The 24,458-nt window shown below is 41.2% G+C and overlaps 2 protein-coding genes across 6 annotated transcripts; one reads left to right on the top strand and one right to left on the bottom strand.

Annotated features, from left to right (window-relative positions):
* Window positions 1-687: 687 nt before the first annotated feature.
* ppp2r2ca (protein phosphatase 2, regulatory subunit B, gamma a) lies at window positions 688-11,598 on the top strand. Of its 4 annotated transcripts, none has more exons than XM_069697398.1 (10): window positions 688-924; window positions 1,560-1,765; window positions 2,208-2,305; window positions 2,420-2,603; window positions 3,222-3,334; window positions 3,586-3,763; window positions 5,209-5,373; window positions 5,495-5,664; window positions 6,256-6,347; window positions 9,031-11,598. In XM_069697398.1, the coding sequence occupies exons 2-10, from the start codon at window positions 1,690-1,692 to the stop codon at window positions 9,326-9,328; spliced, it is 1,374 nt and encodes a 457-aa protein (XP_069553499.1). In that variant the 5' UTR covers window positions 688-924; window positions 1,560-1,689; the 3' UTR covers window positions 9,329-11,598. The 4 variants fall into 4 exon arrangements, with proteins under 4 accessions (XP_069553499.1, XP_069553501.1, XP_069553498.1 ...); XM_069697400.1 differs by having other exon boundaries at window positions 1,391-1,753; XM_069697397.1 differs by having other exon boundaries at window positions 1,391-1,765.
* A 181-nt stretch (window positions 11,599-11,779) lies between these two features.
* wfs1a (Wolfram syndrome 1a (wolframin)) lies at window positions 11,780-22,902 on the bottom strand. Of its 2 annotated transcripts, XM_069697394.1 has the most exons (13): window positions 22,785-22,902; window positions 21,591-22,166; window positions 19,905-19,984; window positions 18,367-18,511; window positions 18,106-18,279; window positions 17,744-17,821; window positions 17,528-17,667; window positions 17,271-17,408; window positions 16,877-17,122; window positions 15,633-15,911; window positions 15,080-15,243; window positions 13,666-14,874; window positions 11,780-13,174 (listed from the first exon to the last, which is right to left on the bottom strand). In XM_069697394.1, exons 2-12 carry the CDS (start codon window positions 22,159-22,161, stop codon window positions 13,683-13,685), a joined length of 3,207 nt encoding a protein of 1,068 aa, XP_069553495.1. In that variant the 5' UTR covers window positions 22,162-22,166; window positions 22,785-22,902; the 3' UTR covers window positions 11,780-13,174; window positions 13,666-13,682. The 2 variants fall into 2 exon arrangements, with proteins under 2 accessions (XP_069553495.1, XP_069553494.1); XM_069697393.1 differs by having other exon boundaries at window positions 11,780-14,874.
* Between the last annotated feature and the right edge of the window lie 1,556 nt (window positions 22,903-24,458).

Here is a 24,458-nt window from a genome sequence, read left to right as displayed (position 1 = left end):
GTCATTTTAAATGTACCACATCATGCACCCATCCATAGCCAACATCTGTTCTTAATCAAGAAAAACATGCCAGTATTAATAGATGGAAATGGAATGGGTAATCTCACATAGAACATGTGCTCTTTAAAATGTGGAGTTATGGACTTGCAGTAATTGCAGAAAAAATGTCAAGTTTTGTTAAATTTTGAAGAGCAGTCTTATACATAATCAATTTAGGGAAACACAAGAAGGGACATGTACTCCATGTAATAATGAAGGTTGAAAAGAGGACATAAATGCAGCAATGTTTTTTTTTTTTAAATATTTGTATTAAGGAAATGCCAAACAGTGCTTTAAATAACACGGGGCTTATCAATGATTCTGTCAGGGTTATTTATTGAGCCTTAAATACACATTGTTGTGTCCTGGAGAGAAATCCTGGCAGCTGTGACCACAAACCAGTCAGGAAATATACTTCCTGTAAAGCATTGTTTTATTACGTAATCCAAATTTTTCTTTAAAAAAAAAAAATTCTCAATTTTGACAGAAAATCACATATCAAACTACACACTACTCAGTATTTAAGGGCTCCCTCTGCTGGTCATGGGCTCTACTCATCTCCTGCAGTGGGAGGGTCCACCAGTGACAGCTGTGCTGTGATTGGCTGCTCCAGGAGGAGGCTGCCATGACACAGTGGATGCTGCACAGAATCAGATCCACAGCATCAGCAGGCAGCGGACCTCCATCCTCCTCGTTATCCCTCTCTCTTTCTCTTTTTTTCTCCTCCTTCGCCTCTCCTCCTCTTACCACCACCCTTGCTCTCTCTTTTCTGTCCCTTCTCCTCTCCCTTCGACAGACACACAGGCCTGCTCGCGTGCACTGCAGCAGAGGACCGTGTACACACCAGCAGCAGGAATAGCGACGGCGGCAGCAGCAGGCGAACTGGTAGGTGTGCTGAGGCCTGTCTCCCTCCCTCCTGCAGCACAGGCAAGACATCGCATTCTCCTCTGATCTCCGTCAAGGACTATCTATTTGAGAAGTGTGTGTGTGTGTGTGTATATGTGAGTGTGAGTGAGTGATTGTAGGGATCTTGAAAGTAGGCAGAGAGGACTACCACACCCTGAGAACATTTACTACCTCTGCCAGAGCTACATGGTGTGAATGTTGCAGTGGATATTTTTATACACACACCTTTTTTCATCTTGTTTTTATTTCTATATGCATACACTGTTTGTTGTTTTTCTTGAAGCACTGGGATTTGCTTCAGCTCTGACTAGGCCCGATGCATCTACACACGTGTGTCTTTAATAATGAGTGTGGTGAATGTCTAACTAAGGTCACACCATTTGGCATGCTGTGTGCACGTTTTGTCAGCCCACCTAACGACAGCCCTTCTCTTTCCTCTCCAAAGCTATCTTCATCACCAGCCTGTCCATCCACTTCTCTCTCCTCTCTCCTCCTGTGTCTTATTCTCCTCTCACTCCCTTTCCTCCTTTCTGAAATCCCTTTCTCCTCCCTCTCCATTCCTGTCTCCATCTCCTCGTCACGCCTCTTCTCCTTCCGGCCGGCTGGTTTCCCAGGATGCCTTGTTCCAGGCCGCTTCGCTAGGCCCCAGCAGCATGGGCGGAGCCTGGGTGGGGAGAGAGATTACGGATTGGACCCTTCCCCTCAGGACGGGCGCGCTGGCGGGTCACCCTCCCTCAGCTTCAGATGGGCGAGGACGCTGAGAGCCCCAAAATCAACCACACCTTCCTGCGAGACTACGTCACTGAAGGTAGAACAGACGGTGTGTCATTGCTGCTCTGTGGTTTCAGATAACACACTGGTATGATTGAAGTGATTCATTTCAGCTTCATGAGTGCATTATTCCTACACTGGCTAGAGAGAGTGGATGATGACATTGATCACTCCATGACTGGCTGAACTCGCAGTGAGACACTTGTTGTTGATCCTGTTGAATTTTAAATGTTTTTTTGACATCATGTTCTCCTATGATAGATAAACGTTTGATTTATAGTATATTGAAGTGTATAGTCTGTAATGATCTGGTCATTTTTTTTTTTATTCCCACCTCTGATCTCTAAATTTTCTGCTCCTCATTTTCTCTGTGACCATTTAATATTCTCTCTACTCAATCATCCCTTTGTCTTTCTTTCCCTTTATATGCTATTTTTTATTCCAACCTTCAACCCGGCTAATTGCCTCCCATTTTCCTGTCTTCCTCTTAGCTGATGTCATCTCTACGGTGGAGTTTAACCAGACGGGGGACCTGCTGGCCACGGGGGATAAAGGTGGCCGAGTGGTCATCTTCCAGAGAGAGATTGAGGTCAGTTTAACATTCTTCACCATATAGGCCAAAAAGTCTTTGTTTAGTTTCTAAACACACATTGAAATGGGGTTCACTGAAAGATGTGTTTTCTTAATGATCTGCCCCGGGCAGTCTAAAGGGGAGTCAGAGGAGGCAGGTGAGACTGGGGACTCTGGGGAGTACAATGTCTACAGCACGTTCCAGAGCCACGAGCCGGACTTTGACTACCTGAAGAGTCTGGAGATAGAAGAGAAAATCAACAAGATCAGATGGCTGCCACAGCAGAACGCGGCACATTTCCTCCTCTCCACCAATGGTGAGAAATCAGTGACATTTCAACCTTGAGCAGAAGATTATATGAATTTCTAGTTGTGTTAGATAGAAGTGCAACAAGTATACCAACGTGACATTTCTGCCATAAGACATCTACCCTGAGTAGGGAGGAATTTTGACCGTGGTGTCAGTTACGAATTTTGTTACAACCTGCCTCCAGCTCCCAAAATGATCAGAGCCTTGCTTCCTCCCTTTATTACCTTGGTAGGATGAAATAACATCAAGCTAATCATTGGAGCCTCACTTGTGGGTACAGTGGTCTCACCTACCTGCCAATGTGAAAACCACAGAATTGTATCTGTGCTTTAATTATACATAGTTGCTCCCAAATCTATAACAGAGGGATCATATTTTGAAAAAATTTAGCTCAATTTACAAAGTAGTTTTCTACCAAAAGTAAGATTTACAACTATGCTGAACAAAACCAACTTTCTGGAGTGTCTTGAATCCCTCCACATAAAGTACAAGACATTAATGTTTGTCCTCTTTTCTGTTGACTGTATATTTCATATCTATTTAAGCTGTGTGTGACAATTATTGCCATTTTTTCTGTGAACTTAATCAACTTCCTCTGATGTGAAAATCCTGATGCCTGTCACAGATAAGACCATTAAACTGTGGAAAGTGAGTGAGAGAGACAAGAGACCAGAGGGATACAACCTGAAAGATGAGGAGGGACGGCTCAAGGACATCTCGACCATCACCTCTCTGCAGGTACACAGACACACGCACACACCTGTACATGCACACATATATTTTGTTCAGTCAAATATGTATCAGGTTGACATTTGATCAGCAAGTGTTTGCCCTTTATGGCCTTGCTCTTGCCCTTATATGATCCCTGACTCCCATGTCCTCTGATTTTGTCCTTTCTTGTCTTGTCTTTCTATCGCCCCATTTCTTGCCCCTGCTCTTTTTCCTTCCCTCTGTAATTCTTCCATCTTTTTAATCTTTTTCCATCTAAGGTGCCAGTGCTTAAACCCACAGATCTAATGGTAGAGGTTCGTCCCAGACGGGTCTTCGCTAACGGACATACCTACCATGTCAACTCCATCTCGGTCAACAGCGATGGGGAGACCTACCTGTCAGCTGATGACCTCCGCATCAATATGTGGCACCTGGGCATCACAGACCGTAGTTTCAGTATCCTTTGTGATTCTTTAACTCCATTATTTTTTTCAGTTTTTAATTTCATTGCACTCATTACCATCATTCTCTACTTCCTATAACTCTTTAGCTCTTTGATTCTTTTATGTAACTTAATCTCTCACTTTGAGGAGGCTTCTCAGATTCCTCAGTATGACATTCCCAAAACCGTACAAAAATGAAAGCACAAAGCAGATCTTTTTTTCAAACTTATGAAAGTATTACTGTATCATCACAACTAATTTCAAATTTTAACTAATTTTGTAACAGCAATGAGAAAACTATGCTTAGGTAGGTAATAATCAATTTCTGTAAAAGGCAAGAGTGGAAGCGATTTATTAAAAAAAAAAACTAAAAAAAACACCTTGTGCATGTATGTAAGCATTTTCCCTTTTAATTGAAGATAATAATTAATTATTTTTCAGAACTCTTTTGATAATTTGCCAACCTATATTGGATTATTTTTATTTTTATTGACTTAAAAATAATAATTGCTCCAACCAAACAATAATCACACTTTGGTTGGAGAAAAATAATATAATTAAATAAACCCTGTGTTAAAATACACTATTATATGCATGACATGGATACAATTAATCGTGTGGATGCGCACCATATGCAAATGTGTCAGCAATTACAGTATATTATGTATCTGCATGCGCTCTGATGCTTACTAAAAAAAAGCTCATGGACTGTGTCGGACATGCATGTGTAAAGCTTCTGTTACCACCAATGAAATCAATTGGATATCATTTGTAAATTTTGTCCTTGCAGAACCATCTAACAGGAAAACCATTCATCTAAAGCCATACCTAAACTATCATAAACCCATGCCACCTCATGTACAGTAAAAATAATGTACAGTCCTGTTCATCTGAATCCATCCTTGATCTTTATTTAATGTAAACAGCACATGACTATGTTTGGATTTATGTTGCTATCAAAGTGCTTTGTACTGTCCCAGAGTGTGTATTCAACACAGGCTGCAGCATGTCGGACTGGTTGCATTTGGTGATTTCCCATTCAAATGGAAGCTGACCTAGAAAAGCATAGACGCATCTATGGAAGACGAGTTTAAATAATTCACTCAGCAGTACACTTTCCCCTGAACCACACAGGACTACCACAAATAGAACAGAGAGAGGAGCAGAGTGTGCGTGCATACAGGGGGTTGGTTGGGGTGCTGTTTTCGGGTTGTGATTATAAACTGAGGTGTGAGCGTGACCATGTCGGTAATGAAAAAGAAACTGTCGTCTAAGACTGAAAAGACTCTGAAAAGGAAAATGAATGCATATAAATGATGATGGTGACACTGTGCCCTCTTGTGCATGTGACAAAACATGAATATAGTCATCACACTTTGTGCATCTATGATAGAATTCTGCAGTTGTATGTGTTCAAGGTCTCTGCGTTGTTTGTTCCTTGATGCACCCTCTTCTCAGATATTGTAGACATCAAACCAGCCAACATGGAGGATCTGACGGAGGTGATAACAGCAGCAGAGTTCCACCCTCAGCACTGCCACTTGTTTGTGTACAGCAGCAGCAAGGGAACACTGCGCCTTTGTGACATGAGGGCCTCTGCACTCTGCGATAAACACACCAAACGTGAGCATGTTATAGAGCTTATTTTCCTGCAGTAGATACAGTTTTGCAACATAGAACTGCATCTCTAATTGTATTTATAAATAATCAATAACATACACCTTCCCACTCTGTGTTTGATCAGTTTTTGAGGAACCTGAGGATCCAGGGAGCCGGTCCTTCTTTTCAGAGATTATATCCTCCGTGTCGGATGTCAAATTCAGCCACAGCGGACGCTACTTGCTGACCAGAGACTACCTCACCGCCAAGGTGTGGGACCTGAATATGGACAAAGGCCCAGTGGAGACTTACCAGGTGAGACGACACCATTTCCTGATCTCTGTCCATGTTTTAGTTACATTTTGTATTACCTGCCTTAATAGCACATGCTTGTCGTGTCCGTCATGTTTTTAGTTGTCGCTGTCTGAAAAATGTAATGATATGTTCTAAAACAAATAGTTCCAAAGCTGTTTGTTGACTTGACTGACAGAAAATTAATCCACAATAATGTTGATAACTTAAGGTGATTGTGGTTATCAGTGGTTTATCAATAACTCATTTGATTGAAATGGTGCAAGATTTACTGAAAGGGGACATCACCATGAGAATTAAAACAAAATTGTGATGGGCTATTTTTACTTTTTGCAGACATTATAGATGATCTGATGAATCTAACAATAAATGTAAAATGAAAATAATTGTATAGATAGAGACTTGAGTTGTCAGACATCCTACCTACTTTTGGTATTACATCTGGAAAGGCTGCATAATATAAATGAGATTAGAGCAAGGTGGAGGAGCTGAGTATTGGATCCACACAGAACTTTGTAGATGTCTTGCTCTGCATTTGGTTGATCCACCGTGCCCTCATGTACAGTATAATTCTGAATTCTGTATCATCCCCAGGTCCATGAATACCTGAGGAGTAAGCTGTGTTCCCTCTATGAAAACGACTGTATCTTCGACAAGTTCGAATGTGTTTGGAACAGTTCAGACAGGTAAGTGGCAATGAGGGATAGACAAAGTACAGTATATTTAAGTACATTTGAAAGCAAAGTAAGCGGTTGTGCCAGTTTGTTTGTGCTTACACAGATTCCCTAAATGCTTTGCTTCTGCCATTAGCTGACATTTAAATCAATCCTAAAGACAAGCTTTGCAGACATCAAATCAATCCCCTTGCCTTCAGTATTGTTTGTCCTCTTTTCCTCCTCCTTACCCTTCCATGTATCCCACCCCTTTCATTCTTTTTATTGACACCGTCTATTCAAACCATTCTCAATGTGACACCACATTTTCTCTCCTCTCCTCTCCTCGCACTGCATGCTGGGAGTTTGGGCGTGTGAGTGTGTGAGCGGCAACGGAGCGTGTGTCGAGTATGAGGAGTGTGAATGAGTTTGGGACATTTGGACTGTCTTTTTTTCAGACTTTCAATATTTAGGGCCCGAGCACCGATGGAGCGAAAGCCCTATTGTTCTTCAAGGAATTATTATTCCGCGTTATTATTATTCTCCTCCATAAACAACATTTTTGGAGGCTTTATCATATTCAAAAACTCATGAAAGTTGGTCCACGCGTCTCTTCCGGTGAAAAATGTTGTACTTTAGTGGAGTTGCGAGTGGACGTGGCCAAATGGCTCACTAGCGCCCCCTAAACTGATGCCCCAGCGGCTCCATTTACCTACATGCACGAAATTCGGTGGACACGTGTATCACACAGAGATGTACAAAAAAGTTCATATGCAGCCTTACGTCAACTCAACAGGAAGTCCGCCATTTTGAATTTAGTTGCCATTTTAAATTTAGTCGCCATTTGTGGCGACTCACACGTTGAACTTTAACGAACTCCTCCTACAGATTTTGTCGGACTGACATGAAATTGATTCTGTGCACTCTGAACATGTTTGGAATTAAAAGTTATCAAAATAATTTGTTTTCGTCGATCGGTGTGCCCGTGGCGGCCAAAAATGACTTTTGGGTCAGTTTTTGCTATAGTATGACTTTTTTTTTCATAATTTGAATGACATGCTATAGTATGATTTTTTTTATTTTTTTTTTTTTTTTAAAGTCATTACAAAGGAGGGGCTTAAACCCCAAATCCTTGGGTTAAGAGGCAACTGCGCAAACCACTGCACCACCAATCTTCCAAGGAGGAGGAGAGTCTGCATTGGGACAAATCTTTGGCTCATTGCAATTTATAACTCCACCATCCACAAATATTCATTGAAATGCGACCAAAATTGCCGCAGACATTCTTTGGATAGTAGATATACATGTTTTCAAGGGGGTCTGCAGTGATATTAAATATCTTTCTGTAATGTGTAGTGTATGCAACCCTTTTTCAATTTCTCCAAACGTTTCAACTTCACTAAAAGTTTAATCACCATCAACAGTACAAGGTGGAATCTGAACCATTAATAGTAACCTTGGTGAAGTAGAATATTTTTACCTGTAATCAGACTGTCGGTTGAGTCACTGGAAGCTCAGAGTGAACTCAGTGAAACACTTTCTCTGCCGCAACTCATGCTTCAGCGCTGAAGATAGTCCGGCGGTCTGCGAGAGGAAAGTTTAGTCCACCTGTTGGTCGAGAGGGGTTTGGTGTTGGACGACCTGTTTGTAGCCGTCTCACCGCTGTTCGTACCATCTACACGGATCACCGTGTCAGGCGTCCCCTCTTTCATCACCAATGAACTGCTGGAAAAGGAACTGCACCGTTTCGGTAAGTTTTCCAGCAGGTTCAGAACAGTTCGTCTTTGCTGTAAAGACGCCAGACTGCAGCACGTTCAATCGCTACGAAGACAGGCTTTCATGTACCTGAACGATCCCGACAGGTCCTGGAAGTGTCTTTTTAAGGTGAAGTTTGAAAACGGGTCTATGTTAGTTCTGGTAGTATGAAATGCTTCGAGTGTGGTGATGTTGGGCACAAACTATCGACAAACTGCCGGTTGCGGTGCAGGCGAGCTGGCTTCCGGTAGCGGGACAGGTGCGCAGGCGGCTGGCAGTGAGCGGCCGGGGAGAGACTCCTGGCCGGCTCCCGGCGAGCAGCAAGCTGCGGGTGTCTGCAAATATCAGTCCGTCGATGAGCAGAAGAGTACCTGAAAGTTATTGTGTATTCTGCCAGGCTGAGGAAACCCTCCAACATCTTTGGCTCGGCTGTCCCAGACTGGCTCCACTCTTAATGTTGTTGCAGCGGTGGCTTGGCAGTTAGGGGTGCACGTTTGAGAGCAGTGTTTTTATTGTTGGTCCTAGGTACTCTGCAGCACGGCGCAGGTCTATTTGTTTGACTAACTTTTTGTTGGGTCAAGCAAAAAATTTGCATTTGGCTCACGAGAAGAAAAAAAAATGAAGGGAACAGGGTCAGTTGATGTGAAATCATGTTTAAAGGCTTGGTGGCTACACGTCCCAAAATAGAGTTTGTGTTTTCTAAAATGGTGGTAGATTTGGACGCGTTTATTTCAATCTGGGGTGTTGGTGTTGTTTTGTGCTGTGTAGATCATTGTTCTCTTGTTTTTGAGTATTTGAAAATTACCCTGTTATTTATCTTTTTTTTGTTGGTTTGAGTTGAGTGATATGCAAGGGTGGTATGTAAGTACGTGTTCAACATTTATTGTTCTTGTTTTCTTGTGATTTTAAGAATTTGACAAATACAGGGTTGGTTAAAGCTCTACTCTCCTCTCTTCTCCAGCGTGATCATGACAGGTGCGTACAACAGCTTCTTCCGGATGTTCGACAGGGAGACGGGCCGAGGCGTAACCCTTGAGGCGTGGCGGGAAAGCAGCAAGCCGCGGGCCGTGCTGCGGACCCGCCGCGTGTATACCGGTGGTAAGCGTCGCCGCGGCGATGTGGGCGTCGATAGCCTTGACTTCACCAAGAAAATCCTGCACATGGCTTGGCACCCATCCGAGAATATAATTGCCATAGCAGCCACCAACAACCTGTACATCTTCCAGGATCGTGTCAACCCTGAGGCGCAGGTACCCTGACAGGAATGGAAACATGAACAGTGGCAGTACTTCAATCATATTGTCACAGAAACACAAGCAGTGACTCTAATATATTTGGCTGTTTTAGGGAAGGCATGTGGAGTGAAAACCCTTTACGATCACATTAAGTCAAAGTCAAGCTGTTTCACAATTTAGTGAAATGCAGCATCTGTATGAGGTTGGAATAAAGATAACATGACAGTTGAATTGGTTTGATCCACAAGGGAGTTGTATAGTCGTTTTTTCAACACTGCGATGAACTCATATCTCTAGTGCCCATCAGGACATGTTTTTTGCTGCACTCTACTCCCACTTTTTGATGTTTGTGTAACTGCCTCACTGTGGGGGCAGTAGAAGAGGTGCAGGGACACCTCTCCATCTGCAATGACTCAGTGCTGTTGGTCATGCAATGCTGCACTCGTCACTAACCTGCTCTGGTAATGTTTCACAAAAAGATGGACGGTATGTGCAAGGTAGCAAAGAAGAAAGAATGTCTAATGCTATAAAACACACAGGTCTTGAGTTGACTGGATGACTTTACCAGACTGCATCTAAATACAAGCATTTTTTTCACTACTGTTGAATATTAAGAATGATGTTATTGTACAGCTCTTCACAACAAGCGCCCTGAAACTTTTTTTTTCTCTCTTTATAGAGTGACAACAGCAACTGAACCTCTCCTTTAGAGCAGTGCTCTTGGAGATTGCACGCATATTTGACCCATAATCTTTGCCCTATTCACTTTGCAATAATAGCACCAACAGAAACACAGTGCAGCAGTATTCCTGCTTTAAAACATGAGCTCCTCTTCTACAGGTAACATGTACACTCTTTTACTGTCAGCTGTAAATAGTCTGTATGGTTTTGTTTTTTTAGGCAGTACTATTTTTGGTTCCAGAGAGCTAAAAGCTGTATTTTGTCAAGTACACTCTAATTGAAGTCGAGATCTCATTTATAGAAAGGTTGTTAAATTGAGCCATTTCAGATATTTTCTTGTAGCAGTACATTAATAGTTATTGTTGGCTGTGTAGAGGGCAGGTTTAATTGTGCACAAAACAACACTTAACTGTTTTGTTGTATATATTAAGCCCGTATTGGGTTTTGATTGCTGTATCATGCTTGTTTCCTGTCTAAAATCTCCAGACATAAATATGATAAATTATTGCAGTTGAGGGAGGCGGTGTGTTAACGTTGAACTCTCTCACGTATCTGGCTGAAATTGAGGCTGATTGGTGATCGAATTTAAAAGACAAAAACATAGTTGATGTTAAGTGTGCTATTTTAAAATGTGCAGTGTTCATTTTAGAATGCATAAGCACATTTTAATCTTACGATCAAGAAAAAGTTGGAATCTAAGCACATTGTTTATGAGCCCTGATTCAGCTAATCGAGGTTGTGATGACAAAAGTTTGTGTCCAGTGTATTTGCAGGTCAGAGGTTATCATCAGTGCAATAGCTCATTATGTACATTACTGAAATGTGTCTAACATCGAAACAATAATTTCATGTGAATTTATCATGCCACAGGCTCATAATGTCATTATACCGTATACCTCACAGTGCCACATGCTATTCCGGGGTGCGACACTGAAAGCCTAGGATGTACAGCAATAGGGTGATGTCTGTGTTGGACTGAATAGTGTGGCATGATTTGTTTTTAAGTGACCTTGGCCCTGATGGGATTGTTGTAAGTGGTCTGGGTGTGTAGGTGGAGAACAGAATCCGTGCAGAGTTGGAACATATCAAGTCCCTTTGCACTTTTTCAAAATCTGAAATCTATTGGATCAACAATCGTTCACTGTGTAAATCTTAGACCCAGAGAAAAGAGGAAACGTCGTATCTGTTCCACTTGTTTGTGCTCACCTCACTTTTCTCCTCTTTTGGTTTCAAAATCACTGTTTAAAGACATTTATGTTAACAGCCAAGGGAGTTTTCTTATAGCTGTATATGTTTTGTTCTACACTGTCAGCTCGTGTTGTTGGATGCAGACACAATCTTGCATTAATTGGACTTAACAAAATGTACATCACAGCAAAATCCACCCACCACAAAATGGTTTACAGGCCACCTAAAGCATCATACAAGCTCCAGGGCTCAGCCCTCCAGTGGTGAACCGTAGTGTAGAACAAGTCAGTTGTAATCGCATCATAACCACCACCACATGCAAACAGATAGAGGATTTGTGTCCAGGAGCACAGCAGCAGCAGCATGTTGCCATTACTCAAAGCTATTAGCGTGTATATCTATCATACTTAAAAAAAGAAGACAAATCTAACAGTACAAAAACATAACTCAAATGAGGTGAATGAAATGAATGTGCATTAATAAAATAATATAAAATCTGACAAGCACATTGGATCTTTTTATGTCTGTCTGTCTGTCCACATTTAATAGACCACCTTTTTTCTCATCACTATTAAACTCTGTTTGAAAAAATCTTTTTACAAGGGATTTTTTTTTTCCAAAATCAAACACTTTAATGATAATTGGCAACCCCGGTAACTCCAACAAAAGATAAAAAGGCACTCATATTCAGAGTATACAGGCTTAATAACAGCAGTTCTCATTCAGAAGTAATTTGAAATAGCAGTTTTTGTTTACAGGTAAAGAAGCTTTCTTATAAAGCATTTTTCAGATAATTAGACTTTAATCTCTGATTATTTTTTGAAGAATTATCAAAGAATTTTCCTCTTTCAATATCTATCCTTGTCTAAAAAAAATTCAAAATCACCATGTTTTCAGATACATGGTTTTTACTTTGACATTTAGTGTTTTGATAACAAGAACGTCTCTAAACTAGCATGACATCCAAGCAATCTAAATGCAACATAATTTCAATTCCAAAAATTCCCACTACTGATGCTCTCTCTCTCTCTTTCTATGGAATGAACACACTAGAATGTTTTGTTAGAAAAATAAAACGTCATGCAAGAACTAGTGATTTATGTTTAAAGAAAATTACACCCAGAAATGGACCTCTAGTTAAAATTAGATTGATATAAACATAGATAGTAAGACCTATCATGGGCCATCGCATCCTAGATGTGGTATTTTGATGCGAGCTTATGTAATACAAACAATTAAACTATAACTTGAAAAGTTTGCAAATCTACTGTAAAACTATAAATTATTTTATGTTTTATGTTAGCTTTCCAGAAACACTTTTATGTGCATTGTAACCTAAGATTCACAATAAAAAAATAAGATTAAGACCAGAAATATTTAAGACCACAAAGCAACAAAATGCTGAGCAAGCCAGAAACATACAGAATATTCTGCCACGCAATTTATGTTATAGGTACATATTAAAAATGCACTAATGTAAAAACACAGACTGTGCATGCAAACATATTCACCAAACACAAGAAAATCCTAGACAGTATCTCTGCTGCTCTATCAAAAATAAATTTCCATCCATCCATCCATCCATCGATCATCATCCTCTTATCCGGGATCAGGTTCGCGGTGGCAGCAGGCCAAGCAAGCTGACCCAGACTTCCCTCTCCCCTGCAACATTTTCCAGCTCATCCCGGGGGATCCCGAGGAGTTCCTAGGCCAGCCAGGAGATATAGTCCTTCCAGTGTGTCCTGGGTCTTCCCCGGGGTCTCCTGCCAGTTGGGCGTGCCTGCAAAACCTCCAGAGGGAGGCGCCCAGGAGGATCCTGATCAGATGCCCGAACCACCTCAGCTGACCCTCACCTATGGTCACGAGCTCTGGGTTGTGACCGAAAGAAGGAGGTCGCGGCTACAAGCGGTCGAAATGAGTTTCCTCCGTAGGGTGACCGGGCTCAGCCTTAGAGATCGGGTAAGTTGCTCGGACATCAGGAGGGAACTTGGAGTTGAGGCGCTGAGGTAGTTCGGGCAAAGATAAATTTCACTCCGGTAATATATTTTTTAAACAAATGTATAGTATCAACAGGTGTTCAGAAGGGGTCACAGCACCCAAGCATGAGTTTTCCTGTATATGCAGTAATTTAGCACCATCAAATTACAGGCTTTCATCCAGTTCATCATAGCAGTACTGGAAATTTAAATGAATAACTTTTTGTAAGCTTGGCTCTGGGTAAAAATAGGCAAAAAGGGATCTGACCATTCTTGATCTGCTGTACATGAAGTGAAATAGTAAAATATGTGTAAACACATGCACTAACAGGAAGTACAATCAAAAATATAGAATAATTTTTGAGAGGCTATTAGCTTGTTGAAATAACAGCTGCAGATCCACATTAGATCAATCTGTAAACAATTTTCTGTTACATTATGAATATTACATAATTTTTTTTTTAAAAGGCTAACATCCTGAAGAGTTTCAAGTAAGTCATTTTTACTTTTGCTTACCTGTCATATTTTTTTTCTCAAGCAGTGATTTTGGCTGACATGAACGGAGAAAAGAAAAAATCAAATGCAAACTTTAGGGCTCTCATTGTGGTACGTCTCCAGTCTCTCTCAATCTTCACCTGCCTCCCTCCAGTCAGAAGTGAAGAAACACAGTCCAGACAATGGATAGCCTTCAACTCAAAGGCCGGAGCTCTGGTTCCGAGACGCCCCTCCAGCTTGGTGCTGAACTCCACCATATTACCGGGGTTCAAATTTAGCAGAACTTGCCTGAACTCATGGCTGGCCATTAGGATTACATCTGTGGCTACGTCTTCTGTCTGTCCACTTCCATCCCGGCTCATCACCACTGTCACCTCAAATCGGTGGCTGTCAAAGCGCTTGATATGGCAGGTGTGTTTGGCCAAAACTTTGATCTGACACAACTCTTCCTCTTCTTGCATTCGAAGCAGCAAAGGCAGTGAAACAGTAGCAGATGCAGAACTGGCTGCTGCACCTGCAGCTGTTAAGTTTGAAAGTGTGACGTTCTTTGGCTCACATTTGGGATACGTTTCACCGTACAAGCAGCGCAGCCAGTCTCCCATGAACACGGGCAACATGTTGATGACAGACTGTGCCCCGTTCTCTGTCTCAGCCACACGGACATGCTTGAAACGCCCGGCCCAGGTGACTCTGTGTCCATGCAGGTGGCTACAGAAGATCTGTGTCTGGGCCATGCCTTTGGTTTCCCAAGCAGGGGGCCCGCAGGTCTGGCTGTACTGGCTCCAAGTCAGGTTGGAGTTGTACACCTTCTGTCCCTCTGCATGGTACACATAGATTGAGAAGAGCAGGATCACCATGGAGATACACAGTAAAATGAGTTTGACGGGGCCACGGTGTGTCAACGAACGGACGACATCAAGAATAGACATGCTGAACCGTGTCCAGAGCCGTAGTGTGACAGGGATCGCGCATACGACCAGGGTCACAATCACCTTTGTCAGTTCCAGCTCCAGGAACCACTTGAAGAGCTGGATGAAGAGCATGGTGGCAAGGCCAAATGCCAGAACAGGCAGCGCAAACAGGAAGAGAAAGTAGGCCACACATGTACGGATTAAACCCACAGCAGAGGAATTCTGGAGGAGTACCACTGAAAACTCACACCACATGAAGCACACGAGGTATGGGACCAGGAAGCAGTACGTCCCCCGGAAACCACGCATCCTTGCCATGCTAAGGTAGGAGAAAGAAAGACAGAGGAAGGAAACAAATTTCTGGGATCACTTTTAAGTGTTTTTGTCACAACACAGGGACCGAAACTGTCATTTTCAATGTAGAAAGATAAATCAACAAGCCAGACAGGAGTAAAAAAAACAACTTAAGACTTATTGAGGCAAATGACCAATACTGTATGTCCGACAGTCCAAATTCTGCTCACCTGAAGAACAGGTAGAAGAGGTAAACATACAGCAGGCAGGGGAGACTGAGCTTAAGCACCACAGACTCTCCAAGTGGCAGTGTGGTGAATGTATGTCCCAGGAAACGAAGCACCGTCTTGTCCTCTGGCAGGAACTGGGTCAGGCAACACAGAGATGAACCTACCTGGATGGAAACAAGTACATAGATAAACTAGATTAACTTTGAGAGTGCTGCTTTTGTTTCAGAATCAAGTAATATCTGGATTTCAGGTGAGAAAAGATTTCTCTGCTGTATTTGTGTCACATTAAAAATACTATAATGCTGCATGTTTTCAAGTAAAATTCATTTCAAACAAACCTCTTTGTAACTTGATTTTAAAACAGCTGAAATGAATGAACAGCAGTGAATGAATGACGGCTTCTTGAAAATTAGAAAAATTATATTACAAGCTTAATGCGGTATAAGATTGTAGTTGTGGTGGTCATAATGCAAAATATGCAATGAAATTTGCAGTTTATAATACCGACATGCAAAACAGTGATTTTAATCCTTGAATTGCTCATGTTATCCACCTCTATGACCATTGCCCGGCGTGCATATGTTGCAGCAGTTGGGCTAAGGCTGTGGTAGCTGACAGCAGTAAAGAAGATGGCCACAGTGGAGAGCTCAGAGCAGGGGATCCAACTCTTGTCAGCAACAGGGAAGGAGAAAATGACGAAGAAGACGGAGAGGATAAAATAGAGGTATGGTTCGAGGTTGTTCCAGCCAAAGTTTGTCTCTGCTTGCTCTACATCAAGGCCGGGTTCAAAACGTGTCAGCAGAGATGTGAAAGCTTTGAAGTTCTCCCAAGTCTAGGAAAAGGAAACAGTTGTTAAATTAAAGGAATTAAGGCATTGCAGAGAAATATAGCCCTAAATAAGTTGGATTTTTGAAAACAAACTCTAAATGCAGAATATGCAGCATTTCAACATCCACTAATCACAACCTATTTGGAGACTATGTTATAGTTATGTCATATGCACATAATCAATATCTAATGGCCTCTGTACAACATTACTTGACTTTTACGATTACGGCTGGGTTTTAATTATATGGCTTATCTGTGTATTCCCAAAACAAAACTAAACTGAAGCCTCACATCCATATAATTAAAACCACTGACAGGTGAAACATTAAGTCAAGGGCCCAGCAATAAATCCTCCCTTCCTAAGAATTATAATGTTCAGATGTTTTAACATTTAATATCTAATATTTTGTTAACCTAATTCACTGACGTGAAAACATATTAGGAACCCACTCAGTATAGCCCAGTACAGTTCAGCAGCACCATTAATTACAGTCTCCAAAATAACCATTTAAATAAATCACAACAATCTCAATCAGACTGAATAACAACTGTACATGAAATCCTTATGAAGGAAGGATATATTGCAAGGTTGTTCTCTTAATGCTCCATCTGTCAGTAGTTTTAATATTATGGTGGATTGGTGTATATTCGAACACATATTGTGGTCGCGGTTACAAATTTACATTTCATAGAAGAGTTTATTTAGGTTTTATAAATTCTATACAATGTCATAACTAAAGAACCTTCATCGATAATTTAGCAAATGTGACTTAAGAACCCATATAAATAAACTGAAACACCACCAAACTGAGTTTGGCAACTTGCTTTACTGGCATAAATTGTATTTAAAAAAAATTAAGTAAATATAACTTAATGTATTGTGAACTGAATAATGAATGTACTTTAGTATGTTCTGGCCATAATATTCATGCTGGGAAAAATGACTAAAGAACAACAACAAAAGTTGACCTTGCTGCTCTGCAAAACACGCAGAGTGCAGATTATCATGGAGATGAAGGAGAGGTAGAACACCACCAGAGGAATAACAAAAGCAAACAAGTCAACTGTCAGGTTGCTGATGATGAAGAAGAAAATGAGAGCGTTGACGTGCTGAGTAGGGATGACTGTGCTCAGCCACTGGACACCGGCCCGCGATGCCCAGTCGACAAGGTGCTCCTTCATCTCAACAACTGCATGCAGTGGGTACTGCAGCATCTGAGGTGAAGAGAGAAAGATACAAAGGTGGACATGAGTGTACAAAAAGTTAAAAATGAATTTAAAAAAAAAAAAAACTAGAACAAATGACATTCATCTGATTAATTTAATACGTAAAAACACAATGAACGAGATCAAACAAGGATACCAATAGGCGTGATTGCATGTCCATGGCCTTTTTAATGGCACCGGTCTGCTGGGAGTCCAGCATTATCCCACTTCGGCCAAAACTCCAAGAACTTCTGTGGGGCCTCTTGTATCCTGATGGGACTAACTCAGTCTTGTGCTTTAAAACACGATCAGAGCAACATATGCACCAAATCAAATAATTGAAACGGAGAAAATACATGACCGTATCCTTATGATGACACATTATAACTATTGTTGCTGATTGGATCTTTTTACCTCGTCATCATTGTCATGAGGCGCAGGGCTTTTGGTTTTGGCCGTGACCTGGCTGTCGTTTTGGGGGGAAGAAGAGACAATACCTTGTGCATACTTTTTAGTCATCTCAACAAAGTCATCCAGGTCCACCAACTGTCTGGCTAAGAGGACACAAAAAGGGCAGTTATACAAAAGAATACACACATTTTTCTGTTTCTCTCTTAACAGGATACCTACATTCATTGCTGACCATGTTCTCCAACACTTTCTGGGTCTGGCCTGAAGTTGGGCCAACAATCCTGCTTAGAGTGCCACCTGTTGGTGAGGAACAACCACAGCACCAGTGAGTTGCAAACCTTCCCCTATATGTCTGCTCGTAATGGGATACTGTTCACTGTGACAGCTGCAAACACTGAAATCACAAATGGCAATATGTGTTATATTTAACAGCAATAGTAGATATCATATTGCTTTCTGCAGCATTCTGGGTGGCCTGTCAAACATCAGACAGGAGAGTTGTCACAATGTGAAAACTACTTGGTGTGGTGTTGATGGTGTCTTTATCCTCATATACATCATTGTGTGGGCATGCCTCCTACCCGGCATTGCGTTGACCTGGCTGACATTTTCCAGCATCTCAGAAACAGCCACCTTGTTCTTCCTGTCAGGGTTGAGCTTCCAGTACATCATCATGGCTGCTTTGCGTACTGCCAGCTCAAACTTACTCTCTGTCGACAACTTGCGCACTTCAGCCTCATTCTCTGGAGTGATTCCTTGTACAAGACGATATACCAGTTAGGGAACTACAAACATGAAGACACAAACTCACACATGCATGTCATGAATTCTGCAACATTAACCTTTTTTCTGGATCCAGCAGCGCTGCAGTACCCTCGCTGCACCCTTTCTTCCCTGTTTAGCTGCTTTAATCAGCCAATTAACAGCCAGGCTATTATTTAATTCTGCATCCTTCTCTTCTGCAAGAATCAAGTAGTGCTGACCCATCTGAAACAACACCATAGAGAGGCAAAAAGGGGTAGATTAATTTAGTTGGAGTGGCCTTGGTCTAACTATCTACATCAAGTTTACTTTAAATTTACTGCAAGCATTAGAAATGGGATATAACAAAAATAAAATGCATGAAAATCCTTCAAAATAATCAATGAATTATCACATTAACCCAAATAATTAGTTTATAAATAGTATTAGGGTACTTGATGTGATTATATTGATGATAAAAGTTGCTTTATGCTCACTTGCATATAAATAAATACAAGATCTGCCAGTGTAGGTCGTTTTGATTTGATTTGCTGAAATGTTGAGCTCACCATAGTTGAGGTTTCTGCCTCCACCTCAATACAATTTCATATTTAGTTGCAGTGTTCACAGTGTTGAAAAATTTATTTCAACAGTAATATCTATTTCCAGAAACATTACTTTTTCTAACTGGACTATAGGAACTACTTCTTCAGTAGAAAGTTGTTCCAGTCAAAACAGTTCACAGTAAAACTCCTATAACGCACTGACAGATGACTGCAAGTCCCATAATTCCCTGTTCCTGTGGCCGTCAGTGTCTCTTGGAGCAGAGGCCCAGCTGCCATATCAAGTGTCTGTTTTCTAATCTTAACTGTCATTTCATAACTTCCTTCAGTTATTCTCAAATGTGTTCGGTTGTAGAGGATGAGATGAGTGTTCATTTGAAGTGGTTCTGCATTATTGTAATCCTGTGTCTAAATTACCAACAATAATCTCATAAACCTGCTTCACTGGCATGAATTTTAAACGAGCTGCCAGAGCATCAAAAAATTAAGTAAACAGAATGGATTACATTTATACAGCAATAAACACAGAAGTGTAGCATGTCTGTTGCAATGTATAGCTTGTCCATTGAAACATCCGACATCGGTGGGGTGCCTGACCCATTCCTCACTGCATGTATCCAACAACTGCACTGATGTGGTGACGTGCTTTGACGTGTTCACTTCCACACACACCCTGTCCTTATTTAGGTGATGGGCATCTGCAAATACATGTACATGACATACAGCATGAGAAAGTTGAGGCCATGTGAGTAGACTGAGGAATTTACCCTTTCAGAGCTGGTGGTTATTAAATGATTCCCCTCCAACTCCTTCCTCGTATTTGTAAGTGCTGGCAGTCGACGAGGAGTAAAGAATGTGAGTCTTTCATTATTACTTGAACAAATTTAGTACATGCTGCAATACCCTGTCACAGTCCTTTTAATGATTTGTTAGTGTGAGTGTACTGGTGTATTACACTGAAATCCTGGGATCATCTTCCAAATGGCCAGAAATAGAAACACACTCACATCCAGACTTGGTGTCAACAAGCAGGACTGAAAACAATGCCAAGTGCCAGTCTGGGTACTTTAACTCACCCGGGTCTGAGCCCTGGCATCACCAGCTTTGGCCTTCTCCTCCATCTGCTCCACAGACAAATCTTCCTCTGTTTCTTCATCTGAAGGAGAGGAGACAAGAGAAGATGCCTTTACCATACAGTTTAATTTTAGTCAATCAAAAACTTCTCTTTAAATATCCTCACTTTATTACAGGAGCATTGACTTACTGCTAACTTTGAAACGTATTGTATTTAAACATTAGTGACGATAAATCCCACGTGACATACATCTTATAACTTGAACATTTTAAACATGTCTGCATCTGTCTGCCGACAAAGATATTCTGCGACACGACCCCTGAGCTCCAGCAACACCGTGCCCATCTTTTTGCATAAAGTTTAGTAACTGTTAACTGTCTTCCCAGTGTCCTTTAAGCAAAGGGGTTCAGATTCTTCATCTGTAGCCTCTATTTAAAATGTTATGACTTCTCATGCACAGCAATATTTCACTGTTGTTGTTTTTCCAGCAGCTCTGAAATATAATATCAGTGAAATATCATACAGTTTAAATGTGTGTCAGTATCATTTTCTCTGAGGAATTTACAGAAAAAGACATTAGCATTTATGTAATAACAGAGCAAAGGAGCTCACACATGTTCAGATACACCAAGACTAACAGCCTGTAAGATAGCAGGTCATGTGTAGTTTGATCTAGATTAGCAGGTTTTATGCCATGTTTGCATGCTAACATTTGCTAAGTAACACAAAACACAGGGTACATGTAAGACTAATGGGAATGTTTTTTTGTTTTTTTGAACAGGTATTTAGTCCCCATAAATTACTATACTTGACAAATGATATTTGGACCTGATCACGATGCCTAATAAAAACTCCCTACAAGGACGAACTATGATTTTACATTTCAGAGGGGGACTTGAATTTGTGCATTGAATTCCATGAAAATCCAGCCAATAATTGTTGAAACATTTCATCAAAAAATGCAAACCTAAAGTCAGTGCTGAATTGTCAGATATCACCCAAGTCACAAAGATTTCTCAACTGCGCACTATCGATATCTGTAACAGATTTAATGCCAACCCACGCAATAGTTGCCGAGACATTTCAAGTAAGACCCATACATGTCAAACTGCAGCTTAGGTTACAAAATTATGGCAATCCATTCGTAGTTGATGAGGCATTTCAGTGACAGACTGGCTAAGTCTGTATGTGTTGCAAGCTGACAAACTGTACGTCAGCATATTCACTACTTCTCACCTGCCATTCACACAGTAATAATGCATTGTTTGCAGAGGATTTGTTTTTTCCTCTCCTAAAAATTTCTTTATAAAAAACACAGTAGTAAAAATGACTACACAAGCAAGAATCTAAATGTGTTACCAATTAATAATAACATCATACATCGTTCATATTATTTGCTCTGTTTGTTTCATTAATTGCAAAATTTGTGTAAAGCACTTTTGATGCAAGAATGCTTCACAAAATCTTTTACAACAGAGGATTTAAATGAGGAAAAAAAGTTATCTAAAGGGATTCTCTATTCTGCCCAAGAGTGATGTTCATCACGGTCAGGGTTACTCTGCTGCACACGGAAAGACATTTCAAAACATAGCAAGAGGCTTATCACCTCGTGGATTCGTGGTCTGACTCTGTGTCATCAAAACTCACAATGTGACATTTGATCCCAAACTCAAAATGACATTCTTACCCTCCTCATCATCATTGGCCTCTTCTTCGTCTGCTTTTCTAAGTCTTTCCTGTATTATCACACGCTTGGCCATGGAAGCAAAAGTGCATTTCGTCGGGGTGGGGGAAGAAGCTGCAGAGGCTGTAGGGGAAGCAGTAGTGGAGGAAGAATCTAACGGAGGTTTTTGCGCCAAGCCAGAGGAGGCAGATGTGAGCTTGGAAAAGGGTGAAGGTTTGGAGATTTGAGGGGTGGAGCATTTGGGAGAAATAGCCAGTGGTGCTTTGTTTGGAGCAGGTAACTTGGCTTTAGATGTGAGGTTAGAGGATGCAATAGCAGATAAGGGCTTTGATTTATCTAAAGAAGGAGGGGAATCCATCGGTTTAGAGATGTTATTTGTTAATGATGGAGAAGAATGAGAGCGTTGTACGCCCTCTGAATAAGATCTGTTGTGCTGAGAGGAAGCAGCAGAGATGTTATTGGAGATAGGCGACGGAGGAATTTGTGTTGGGGAGGGACAAGGAGGTCCATCCAGGTCAGGGTTTGACCCCTGAGTGTTTACAGCAACGGGTGTTGATGGCAAATCCTTCTCCATCTTTCCTGAAATGAAAAAGGGTGAGAGTCATGTCAGCTAACAACAACCACTATGTAAAATAATCGTGATTTCAAATAGTGAGTCATGGCTAAGTGAAGACACAGCTGGGCATTAAACTCTCTGAACTCAGTCAGGAGTCTGGAGTCTTCCTCCAGATATTTTACACTTAAAATATGACACCTTCCCTTTGGCAGGAGATGGTTTTGACAGGGAAACAAATATGACTGAAACCCTGATCTATAAAAAGAGAACTAACATTGTGAAATACGAAATAGGATCATTAATAACTTTGCAATAGCATGCAATTAAACAAACAGGAGGTAAATAAGCTCTGGCACAGGAGAAGTAATTGATAATCAAACTTCGACAGAAAAATTTGGTGTAAAATAAAAATCTAGAAAATTGAAAAATTTCGGGAACTCTGTAATTATTCAGTAAAATAGCATCGCATAAGAACTCTATCGAGTTTCTCTCGTCCTGCCCACGCAGACACAGACACTGCGTGAGTCCACGGTAACCATTAACGAACTCCATGCCAAGTAAATTCCCAACACTGCCACCAAGAATGCACACGGTAAAAAAACAAAACAACAATAGGCCTAATAATTATAAAGAGACATTACTTGCAAACGAAATGCGCAGATATCGTCAGGATACGAGACAGCAATCCTCCCGAATTTAAAAGCTGTATATGGACTCCATGTTGGAGTTCAACCAACCCGTCCCTAACAGCCCCGCGAAACCAGAGACGCACATTTGTTGCCGTCAAACTCTAGTCTGTAAACAACACCATAACTTTATGGCCCGCCCTCCTAAAATAGGCTCTCCGTTATAGGGAACACTAAATGTCCTTCAAAAGACCGACTCACCTGATTGGTTATTGGCTCATTACTTGCTTTGCAAACCTGAGATCGGTATTGCGAAGGATTCTCACAAGTTGTGTCACCTATTTAAAAATGTACAGAATCCAGTCCCACGTAGTATTAAAAAAAAAAAAAAAAAAAAAAACTAAAACAAATCAAATCTACAGCTTTGAAATAGTCAGTCAAATCTATCCAGTGCACACTCCATGTGCCGTTATTTTAGCTGCAACCACAGTGGTCTCTCTATTTAAGTAGATTACGGGGTTCCAGGTCAAATGTAGGCCGATACTTAATCGAGTGTATCTCTCACCCATATGGCACCAGGCAACAACACGACTGGCCTATGAGATGTGGGGAAAGGGACGTGGTCTAATAATAAAGTGATACTATAATAAGAGCGCAAATCATATTAAGTGATCCATTTGTATGAAACCATGACGTATGATGAATTCCTGAATGTTAACCACAAAGCAAATTGAAGCCGCTCTCATCTATTAGCAACATGTAACCTATATTGCATGTGGGCAACAGTTTTATTAGAATAACTGCTTTATATTTGTATGACAAAAGACGATGTTCACCTTTCAAAGTGGTTCATCATCATAGATCTACCAGGCCTTTCTGTGTTGTATTTCTTCTTCTTTTTTTTTACGCATCATTTTACAATGATTAGATTACTTTTAATAGTCCGAAACGGGAGTCAATGATGTACCCTACATCAATTTATGCATTTCATCATCATGATTTGTTCTTCTTCTTATTTTTGTTACGTAACCTAATAATGATGACGATAATAATAATAATAATATTAATAACGTGCAGTAGTGTACTCTGAACATATCTTCCATACATGTGGTTTATATATTTAGAGCTCGTGTTGTTGCTGTGCTTCATGCCTGATGCGCGTACCCTGTGGGAGCTGTCCACCTGCTTCAGTACTGAAATACAACAGCTCACTGCTTCTCTCTCTCTCTCTCTCTCTCTCTCTCTCTCTCTCTCTCTCTCTCTCTCTTGACCTTTCCCAGAATCCCCATGAACTATTTGAAGGAGAATATGTTGATGCCTAGAACTAGCTTTTCGTCCTCAGCATTGGTGCACATCAGCAAACATGCCCTGAGCACCGTGTGGAGATTCAGTCAATCGGTTCAGCCCAGTGGAACTGAAAGCTCTTTCAGGAGTCTGCAGGAGTCTCGCCTGACAATCAGCGCTCATTCAAGTGTCCTGCAATAAAGGCATCCCCTCAACCCAGGAGGCACATGGGTTATTTTCATGTAGCCCCCCCCCCCCCCCCCAGATGTGGGTTAAAAGATGACACATGCTGGTTTAATCCGCTGATGGCGTGATCAGCTCACGCACAGCCCCCCCCCCACATGTAAAGACAAGAGAAAGAGGGGCAGACAAAGGGGCAGGCAAAGGCCACAACACACACTTGTT

The sequence above is a fragment of the Brachyistius frenatus genome, unplaced genomic scaffold (genome assembly GCF_029030835.1).
Source record: "Brachyistius frenatus isolate BFR_SWC_R1_liver_20210118 unplaced genomic scaffold, ASM2903083v1 Contig_23, whole genome shotgun sequence".
Taxonomy (NCBI): Eukaryota; Metazoa; Chordata; class Actinopteri; family Embiotocidae; genus Brachyistius; species Brachyistius frenatus.
This window is presented reverse-complemented; position numbering and strand designations above follow the sequence as displayed.